General features: G+C 33.7%; 1 protein-coding gene across 1 annotated transcript; it reads left to right on the top strand.

Annotated features, from left to right (window-relative positions):
• The first annotated feature begins 371 nt into the window (after positions 1–371).
• LOC110626799 (histone H4) lies at positions 372–896 on the top strand. Its single transcript, XM_021772889.1, has one exon. It carries the CDS (start codon positions 451–453, stop codon positions 760–762), a length of 312 nt encoding a protein of 103 aa, XP_021628581.1. The 5' UTR covers positions 372–450; the 3' UTR covers positions 763–896.
• The last annotated feature ends 9,842 nt before the right edge of the window (positions 897–10,738 follow it).

Raw genomic sequence — 10,738 nt, 5'->3', positions numbered from 1 at the left:
TTTTTTTAATGCAATTATATTGGATGGTAAAAAAAAAAACAATTCAGTTTATTTTAAAAAATAAAAAACCTAAATAATTAATTTTATTAATTACATACGTTAAATAATAATTTAAAAAAAAAAGCAACTGAAGTCGCTCGTCGAGCTTCCGCGCAAAATTGAAAAAAAAAAAAAAATTCCGGCCAAAAGAATTAGCCGCTCAGTAATTATATCCACGTCATCGATCCTCCGTATACCGACCTTACCGATCTTAAACCGTTCATTCAAAATAATCCAACGATTCTAACCCGCTGTCTATACCATAATAAGGATCAACCCACGTGGCACAGGAAATCGATTTCCTACTCATCTCTATAAATATCCAAAATCCCCAATCTCACAGACATCATCAGCAATACAAATCTCTCTTCTTCCCTAATCTCTTTAGCTCTAATTTCGATCAACGAGAAGATGTCGGGCCGCGGAAAGGGAGGAAAGGGGCTGGGAAAGGGAGGAGCGAAGCGGCACAGGAAGGTTCTTCGCGATAACATCCAGGGAATCACTAAGCCTGCAATTCGTCGTCTGGCTCGAAGAGGTGGCGTCAAGAGGATCAGTGGGTTGATTTACGAAGAGACCCGTGGAGTCTTGAAAATTTTCTTGGAAAATGTGATCCGTGATGCCGTGACTTACACTGAGCACGCAAGAAGAAAGACGGTGACTGCCATGGATGTGGTGTATGCATTGAAGAGGCAGGGTAGGACTCTGTACGGATTCGGTGGTTAAAGTTGAAGCTTTTTGTTGTAATTAGTTTTTGTATTTTAGGGATTGTTGATTATTGTGTAGGAAAGTTAATGGGTTTCGTTTAATTCATGTTTTGGATTGCAATAGCAATGAAATTGGATTCAGTTTCTTTTAAATTCTTGTGTTTTCTGGGTGTTTCTTCTGTTTAATTCATCGCAGCCTTGTTTTTCTCTGCCAATTTTCCCTGGGTATCAGTAATTGCTATAGACGGCAGCGGAAACTATGGCCGGATCTTCGTATTCTTTAAAACGCCGCCGGATTAGCGGTTACTTTTTTAAAACCTATGAGTTTCGTTGGATAGGGTTGTAGTAAGCCTGGGAAGTTACCAAATTGAATGGATTGACGTTTCAAATTACTTTTTAACTTATTTTAAAATATTTTTTAAAATTAAAAAAAAAATTCAATTGTATTGAATTTTATGCCATTATTGATTTTTTTTAAAAATACCGAAAGTAAGATTTATTATTATTATTATTATTATTATTAGTAGAAGATTGAAACTTCATTGATAAGGGTATAAGCCTAAATTACAACAATGTAAGGAAAAAGAAGACCTTGAAATTCAAGCTCTTAAAGTCAAAAGCCTATGGCCTAACAAATAGAAACTTTAAAGCTAAGTAGAAAGAGCCACTTCTCCATTGTCGTTGTTGTCACCCTCAACACCTTTGTCGACTAGACGAACACAGTAGAAATGGATCACCACAATACAATATATCACGTATATTCTACGTATTGAAGAATATAACTAGGAGAAAGTAACTAAAATGAGAGTGGCCCAAAAGTAGCAGCCTAAGAAAAAACATTACTACTATTAGAATTGTAGGTGTATTAAATTGATCTGTAGGTGAATTAAATTGATTGAGATGTGAAAGAAAAATTTTTTTTTTTTTAAAGCAAATTCTTCTTACTATATTTATTGTAGAGTTGTGGCAATATTTTTTATATTTTTTCAGATAGATATATATATGATTAATTTAAATAATTTTATTTTTAATATTTTTTAAGATAAATACATATATATTTAAATTAAAAAAATATTTAGGGAAAAATTTTTATTTAAATTAATTATATACTATGTGTACGGTGTTACGTGATAAATTTTTAATTTATGATATAATTTATCAATTTTAAATTTTTTTTAAAATATCACTTTAAAATATTTTATATTTAAATTAAAATCTTTCATGATATAAATAATTGTTGATATCGTGAAAATTCTTTTAATATTTCTATATGAGTTTTTATTTTTTATTTTCAGAAACTTATTTAAATCAACTATATTTATAACAACTACTGTAGCTCCACCATATTGTGTTGAGGGCCCCTTAAAAGCTTAAGAGCTGGTTGCGACTCCAAGTGATAATCACTGCAAAAATGGTAAAGCCCTCTCATCGGTTCAAGCTCTAAAAAACTAAGCATGCAAGAAATGCAATATACGGTTTAAATTGAAAAAATTAATCAAATTAAATTAATTTAAAATTTTAATTTAATTTTTTATTTATTTTATTTCGATTATTAATTTTAAAAATTTTAATTATTTTAATTTTATTTAATTTTAATTAAAAAAATTAAATCGAATCGATTAGTGATAATAATATATTATTTTTTATAATATAGTGAGATTAGACTATAATTAATATCGAAATATTTCAATTAAATTTTAAGATATTAAAAATAAGTCTATTAGAATACGAAAAAATAAAAAATTTATTAAAAAGTTTAATTGATAAAATCGAACTGAATCAAATCGAATGAAATCGATTTAACTCGGCTTAGTTTATATTTAAAATCAATTCAGTTTTTATAAATAATGAAATTGCGATTGTCAATTTATTCAATTTGATATTAAACTGAACCGATCGGATTCTCCCACCTTATAATAAAAAAACTCTTATTGGCATATCACCTACAACCTTAACAGGCAAAGAAAAAAACGATTAGAAAACTAAACACAGATAAAATTATATACACCTCATTAGAAGTGGGAGGGGGAAAACCTATGAACCGAGTGAGGAATGCACAAATCCGCGAGAAAGAGGATAAAAACTCCTCAGAAAAAATAAAATAATACAGATAGAAATCAATTTAATGGAATTTTTTAATTTAAAAAATTTTATTTTAAAAAAATTAAAATTTTACATAATTTTATAAAAATTAATGAATTAAATCAAGCAAAATGAAGGGATAGAAATTTTAAATAGAGATATTTATAATTTAATTCTTAGGTATTGTCATTATTAATAAGATAGTTTCTATATTTTCAGAAAAGATAAGGACATTTTAATAGATTTTTGAAAATGTAGGAACTAACTTGTTAATAATAGTAATATCCAATGACTAAATAAGAGATTTTATTTGAGGGAAAATTTGAATTTTAAAAATTTTCTCTCTCATTCTTTATCTATTTTTAGCGGAAAAAAAAGACGAAAGAACTATTTCGTTGACGGAGAGAAAAGATAAGGACGTTTTAATAAGTTTCTAAAAATACAGGGACTGACTTGTTAATAATGGCAATATCCAAAGACTAAATAGTAAATCTCTCTTTTAAATAGCATTAGCATGACTTACAATATTTTTTTTACCAAGGCATTTTTATATTATGAACTCTTTTTTTTTTTTGAAAGCAAAATTACTGATTGTATTAATAAAATTCTATCAAACAAAGAGTGATATCATCCCAAACAAAGAGGGATATCATCCCAAACAAAGAGGCAATTATACCTAATAGATTCTCTAGCCAAAGTATGAGCAGTTAGAGTAGTATTACGACGAACCCATCTAACAGAAATATCAATTCTAGAGTCTAACAAAGATTTACAATAATTCAAAATCAAACCCTTGTATAAGATAATTTGGCAAAGATGCTCCTTAAGTGCCTGTCTAAACTCCTGCATAAAATAATTTGGCAACAATGCTCCTCCTTCCTTCTCATCTCTCCAGCATAAATCATTAAAGTCTCCCAAACAAAGTCACAGAAAAGAGCTTCTACGAGATAAAGCTCGAATAAGGTTCCAAGACTGACATCATTGTTGCGATTCCGGAAACCCATAATAACCAGTAAACCTCCATTGAACATTACCTTCCGAAACAACCGAATCAATAAAATTTGAAGAAAAGCCAATCATAGAAATAGACACATGACTCTTTCACATTACAAAATGTCTCCTCCCAATCCTTGTCTATTGACTAAGAAGCAACCATCAAAATGTAAAAAATTACGAAAAAATTCCATACGAAAACTAAGAGCTTTTATTTCCATAAAAAATAAATGTACGGCTTGTAACTAGTAACCAAATCCTTCAATGCATTAACTGTCCAAGGATTGCCGAGTCCTCGGTAGTTCCAACACCGGACGATCATTGTTTTTGACTATTCCGACCTTTGATGGGATGAGCCGCTTCACTGTTACCTGTCAAATTAACATTCGCAGGGGTGTTGTTAGAGGCATCCTGTTGAGAGGAAGGAAAACCTATAACAACGTTATATTTAGTGTTTCTTTGCCTTTTTTAGCATCATCATTTATTCGGGCTGCAATCTCCTCATCAAGCTTATCAGAACTGTCTTGGCCCACAAAATTCTTGTCCATGTCCATAATATGGTCCTCAGTCTCATTATTTACAATGGGTTGACTTTTGCCAAATAAGGAGACTTGCCTATTATGTGCTGCCAAATTAGTGTTTTTAAAATTGCTAGTTGATGCTAATCATACCACAAATCCCGGCGGAGTAGAATTGCCGGAATCACGTAGCCACAGGCTTGTCGGTCTCTAGTTTCGACGAACAGGTGCTCTGAGAAAATCATCCCAACCAAACTTGATATCTTCTTTCTTCAACCTCAACCGCAAGTCACAGAAAGCCTCCACATGACCCAGTTTTTCACATAGATAGCAAAAAATAATCAGCTTTTCATATTGAAACTTCAGAGTAAACACAGTACCATCATCTCCAACAAACTTCTTCCGCCATTTCAAAGGTTGTTGAATGTCCAAACAAACTTTAACTCTCATAGGGCTCGGTGACATAGCTGAAGCATTTTTCATATCACACTCTTTATAGTGGCCAACAAAATCCTCGACCACTTTAGCCAACATCTCTTATAATAATCAGAAAGGAGGTCTTTAATCAAAACCCAAAAATCAGAATGAGTTAGAGGGATATGGAGAGAATTTTTATTGCCTTGTATCTCCTTCCAAACAAGCAGGAATCGATTGTACAATCAAGGGCCCCATTCACTATATTTTCAAAATCAACATTATTAAAAAACCGAAACAGATATATTTTTACCTCTAATTCCATAATAGATACCCCCTCTAAAAGATGCCATAAATCTGCCAAAGAGCTCTGCATATTCTGAAAATTAATTGGATTGTATGTGAGAAATATCCCCACCATACAGAAATCATAAGTGATAATCGAAATATCTCAGCTCTTAATAGGGACAACAACATCTTCTTTTTCATCGATAGTCAATTGATGCAGATCGTCTTCTATGGAGAAGGAGAAAGAAGAAGTTAGGTTTAAAAAAGAGAAAAAGGCGAGAGCATCGAGCCATAAAAAAATCACAGAGAAAAACTTTATATTATGAACTCTTTATTATTTTAATTTAATAATATAATTTAGTATTTATTTTTATACTTTCAAATTTATGTCGTTTATCTCCTACTAAAAAAGAATCATGTTATGTATCTTCTCAGAAAATAAAATCATGTTACGTATAAAGTATGAATGAGAGAAAGAATTGAGTATTTATTTCATAGTATTTTCTATATATAATATTTGAAATACTATACAAATACAATTATAGCATTTGTAATGAGACTTGTGATGTCATTTTTCTATCAGTAGTAAATGAATGAAAATTTTAATAACATAAAAATTTAATTAAATAGAAGAGTTTAAAAAAAAATAAACATATTAAAGTTAACATGAAACATTTCTTTATTATAAAAATATATTACTAGAAAAAAATTTAAATTACATTTTTTAGTAAAGTGCATGTACAAATGAGGAGAGGATAAAATTCTATTATTTATTTATTAAAAATAAAAATTAAGTTATGTAAATTTATTTTTATATGATAGAAATAGAAGGAAATACAATTCTAAAATCCTGAATATTAGTTATTTTAAGTTCATAAAATGATCAATTACAGTTGAAACCATAGCTTTCATTTCCAGTTGTGAATCAATCAAGAATAACCTATAGTAGCGATAAAGAAACCAACCAAACAAGCATCTTCCATAATGCCATTGCTTCTGCAACAAAAGGAGACAAAGTACCTGGAATGAAACTCAACAAACCTTAAAGGACATGTCCATTTGTATTGCGTAAGACAGCTCCATAAGACGAAACACAATGAACATAATTAATTGATGCATCCACATTGCATTTCAGAACATCACAAGAATGTGGACACCATCATTATGAGGACAAGCAACTTGGATTTTGAGCCGGTGATGTGGAATTATGCAAACAAACATACTGTAATTTCTGTTGAGATAACACTACTTTTAAAATAGCAAAAATAAAATACTGTAGAAAAGTAAATAAATGATACACAATAATTTTGTGTGATTCACCCTTAATTTTGGACTACGTTCATGGGTCAAAATCTGAACAATTTTTTCACTATAAAAATAGCAGGTATAAAGAGAGAGATTACAAGTGAGATTTATTCATAAATAGTGTCACTAACGGTGTTTCCAAAAATCTAAAATATTTTTCTCAGTATTTTGTCACTCCCCAAATAAACTCTTTCTCTCTCAAAGCTATATGTTTTGAAAAAACAAAACACTTAAAGCTCTCCAATTACTGAAACTCTCCACTGATGCCTTGATGTCTTGTGCTCTTGCTATTTATAGGCAAGAGTATTGCCCAAGCATTTAATGCAAAATCAAGAGGAGATTTGCTTCATTTGATGGAAAAAGTGGCCATATTAATGGGTTTTGTTATGTGGATGAAAAAAAAATTTATTTAATAATTATTAGTGTGGACCCTCCATGTTGAAAGGACCCACCTGACAATTCTCCTCCTCCCGACTACATGGAGGGTTTCACCATTCCAGCTACTAGCTGACAGTACTCAAACTTTTCCCTTGCTAGAATCTTGGTTAACATGTCTGATCTATTTTTTTTTGTATGGATCTTTTCAAGCAATAGTTGCTTTGTCTCCAATACACTCTTGATCCAATGATATCTCATATCAATATGCTTTGATTTTAAGTAGAAGGAGGCATTTCTCTTAAGATGAATAGCACTTTGACTGTCACAAAATAATTGATATTTTTTCTGCTGGAGCCTAAATTCAGTTAAAAGCTTTTTCATCTATAGAAACTCTTTACATGCTTCAGTTGCTGCAATAAACTCTGCTTCAGTCATGGAAAGAGCAACACACTTCTTAATTTTAACTGCCATGATTCGACTCCCCTTGCAAATGTTATCAAATATCCTTATGTAGATTTTCTTGAGTCAACATCGCCGGCCATATCTGCATCTGTGTAGCCAACTAACACAGATTCATTACTCCCAAAACACAAACATAATTTTGAAGTGCTGCAATGATATCTCAAAATCTATTTCACTGCAGTCCATTATTCCCTTCCTAGATTTGAAAGAAACTGACTCACCACTCCAACTGCGTGAGCTATATCTAGCCGTGTGCATACCATGCCATACATTAAGCTTCCAACTGCTGAAGTATAAGGAACCTTGTCCATTTCCTCTCTCTCTTCGTCTGAAGAAGGACTCTGCTTTGAGTTGAGATGAAAGTGGTTAGCAAGAGGACAACTAACTGCTTTAGCATGCTCCATGTTGAACTTCTGAAGTACTTCCTCTATGTACTTCTCTTGTAACAACCATAACCTCTTCGCGATTCTATATCTGATTATCTTCATGCTAAGAATTTGCTTTGCTGGCTCTAAGTCTTTCATGGCAAAATACTTATTCAGTTGCTTCTTTAAACTATTAATTCTGGAGACATTTTAGCCAACTATTAGCATATCATCCATATAGAGCAAAAGGATAATGAAATCACCATCAATGAATTTTTGAATAAATACACAATGGTCTGAAGTAGTCTTCTTATATCGCTGCCCCCCCATGACAGACTCGAACTTCTTGTACCACTGTCTCGGTGCCTGCTTTAAGCTATACAAACTTTTCTTCAGCTTGCAAACATAGTCCTCTTTTCCTTTCTTCTTGAAACCCTTTGACTGCTCCATATATATCTCTTCCTCTAAATCTCCATGAAGGAAGGCAGTCTTTACATCCATCTGTTCAATCTCCTGATCAAAAGTAACGGCTAGGCCTAGCCCTATTTAGATGGATGCCATCTTCACTACTGGTGAGAATATTCTTCAAAATCAATGCCCTTTCTTTGGTTGAAAATCTTCACAACCAATCTGGCTTTGAATTGAGGATGGAGATTGTGTTCATCGTGCTTGATCTTGAACACCCATTTATTCTTCAAAAACTTTCTTCCCTTTGGGCAACTTCACTAGATCAAATGTTTTATTCTCATGCAATGACTTCATCTCGTCTTGCATGGCTTCAATACACTTCTGCTTGTGTTCATCCTCCATAGCTTCTTCAAAACATTCCAGTTCTCCCCCGTCAGTCAGCAACACATACTGATCTCTAGAGTATCTGATAGAGGGTTGTCTGACTCTTTCAGATCTCCTTTGTGGGACTAGAGAAGCTACAGGACTGGTGGTTGCACACGATCATCATCCTTATTGTCTGATTCATCTTCATCTTCAATGGGAGCATTATCTGCTTCAGGTTGATTTTTCTAAACTCCATCTCCAACTTGTCTTGGCACCTCTGTTGGAGGAATCAACTCTAGGTCTATTGAGTCACCATCAGGTTCTGGGGCAACTTTCTGCTCTTTGCCAATATCCTTGATGGTCTCACTCTCAACAAACACTGCATCATGACTCCTTACAAGCCTTTTTTGGATCGGATCATAGAATCGATAGCCAAGTTGATCTTGTCCATACCCAATGAATACACATTGTCATGTCTTGACATCAAGCTTTGACCTTTCATCCTTAGGAACATATGTAAATTCGTTGCATCCGAATACCCACAGATGATCATAGGACACTTTCTTTCCTGACCAAACTCTATCTAGAGCTTCATACTGCAGAGGAACACAGGGTGAGCGATTCAACACATAAACTGCTGTCAGCAGAGCTTCACCCCAGAATGACTGGTAAGCTTTGAATGTGAGAGTAAGCATCTAACTCTCTCCATCAAAGTCCTGTTCATCCTCTTAGCCAAACCATTCAACTACGGCGTCTTTAGAGATGTTGTTTGATGTCAAATGTCATGCTCATTGCAGTAAGTATGAAATGCTCTAGTATACTCTCCGCCATTATTTGTCTGAACACACTTGAGTTTCTTCCCAGTTTGTCTTTCAACTAAGGTATGGAACTGCTTGAAGATATCCAGAACTTGATATTTTGACTTCAAAGTATATGACCACGGCTTCTTAGAACGATCATCAATGAAAGTCACAAAGTACTGAGCACCACCAAGTGACTTAGGAAATGGCCCACACAGATCTGAATGTACCAGATCCAACACGTTTTTCATCCTGGAAAGAGGAGAACTCTTGAAGACGACTCTGCTCTGTTTTCTTGCCAAAAAATCACTATACTTCTTCAAATGCATCTCATTCACCCTAGATAGCACATTCTTCTTTATTAGTTTTGACATCCCTTTCTCACCAATGTGGCCAAGTCTCTTATGCCATAGTTTAGCTGCATCTTCTTTCTCCACTGCATTGATAGCGTTACTGAAGAGCTTTGCCTGCATCACATACAACTTTGAATGCTTCAAGCCTCTAGCCACCACTAGTGAGCCTTTGGTGAGCTTCCATTTGCCATCTGAGAATGTGTTGCAAAAACCTTCATCATCAAGTCTTCCTGTAGAGATAAAGTCCTGAAATCTTTAAGGACTAGTCTTGTCCCATTCCCTATCATCAGGCAGATATCTCCTTTGCCAACGACTCTGGACAGATTTTTATTTCCCATTTTAACAACACCAAAATCTCCTAGTGTGTAAGATGAGAAGAATTCCCTTTGAGAAGTTGCATGAATAGTTGCATCACTGTCAATCACCCAGCTGGTTTCATCAGTTGCCAAGCTGACCAAATCTTCATCATAGACAATGTTAAATTCACCTAAAGCACTTGCACGTTCATAATCACTGCTGTCATCTTTCTTTACTCCTTTGCTTTTCTCTTTCTCCTTCTCCTTGAACTTTTGGCAAAATCTTTTGATGTGTCCCTTCTTCTTGCAGTGATGGTACTCCACATTGGCATACTTGTTTGACTTTTCTCTGCTCTTATCTCTAGGTTTTGGACCCCTAGATTGGCTTCTTCCTCTAGATTCTGTAACTAGAACCTCTGATTGAGAAGAAGAGATTGAACTCTGTGATCTCCGTCGCATCTCTTCATTTAAAATTCCACTCTTCACATAATCTGCAGTTAATGTACTATTGAGTGCATAGTTTGTGAGTGAAATCTTCAAATTCTCTCAGGACTCTGGTAAGGAAGTAAGCAGCGTAAAAGCAAGTATCTCATTTTCAACTTGCATGCCCATTCTTGACAACTGGTCCACATACCCTTGTATCTCATTTAGGTAATCTGTTACAGAAGTGTCTTCCCGATATTTCAGTTATATCAGTTTAGTCCAATAAAATAATTTATTATTACCAATTTTTGACGCGTATAACTCCTTGAACTTATTCCACAGCGATCGGGCATGTGTCTCATTACAAACGTGATTAAACACATTATCTTTGACAAATTGTCAAATGAAGCCACACACTTGCTTGTACTCAAACCCCCATTCCTCGTCTGTTTTGTAATCCTATCCATCAAAAGCCAATGAACCGTGAGATGCCCAACATGAAGTGACTAAATCTTCAAAATTTGGTTCTTGAAACCAAAAAATT

This window comes from Manihot esculenta, chromosome 11, assembly GCF_001659605.2.
Source record: "Manihot esculenta cultivar AM560-2 chromosome 11, M.esculenta_v8, whole genome shotgun sequence".
In the NCBI taxonomy this organism is placed as follows: Eukaryota; Viridiplantae; Streptophyta; class Magnoliopsida; order Malpighiales; family Euphorbiaceae; genus Manihot; species Manihot esculenta.
Note: the sequence above shows the minus strand (reverse complement) of the source record. Positions and strands in the feature narration are given on the sequence as shown.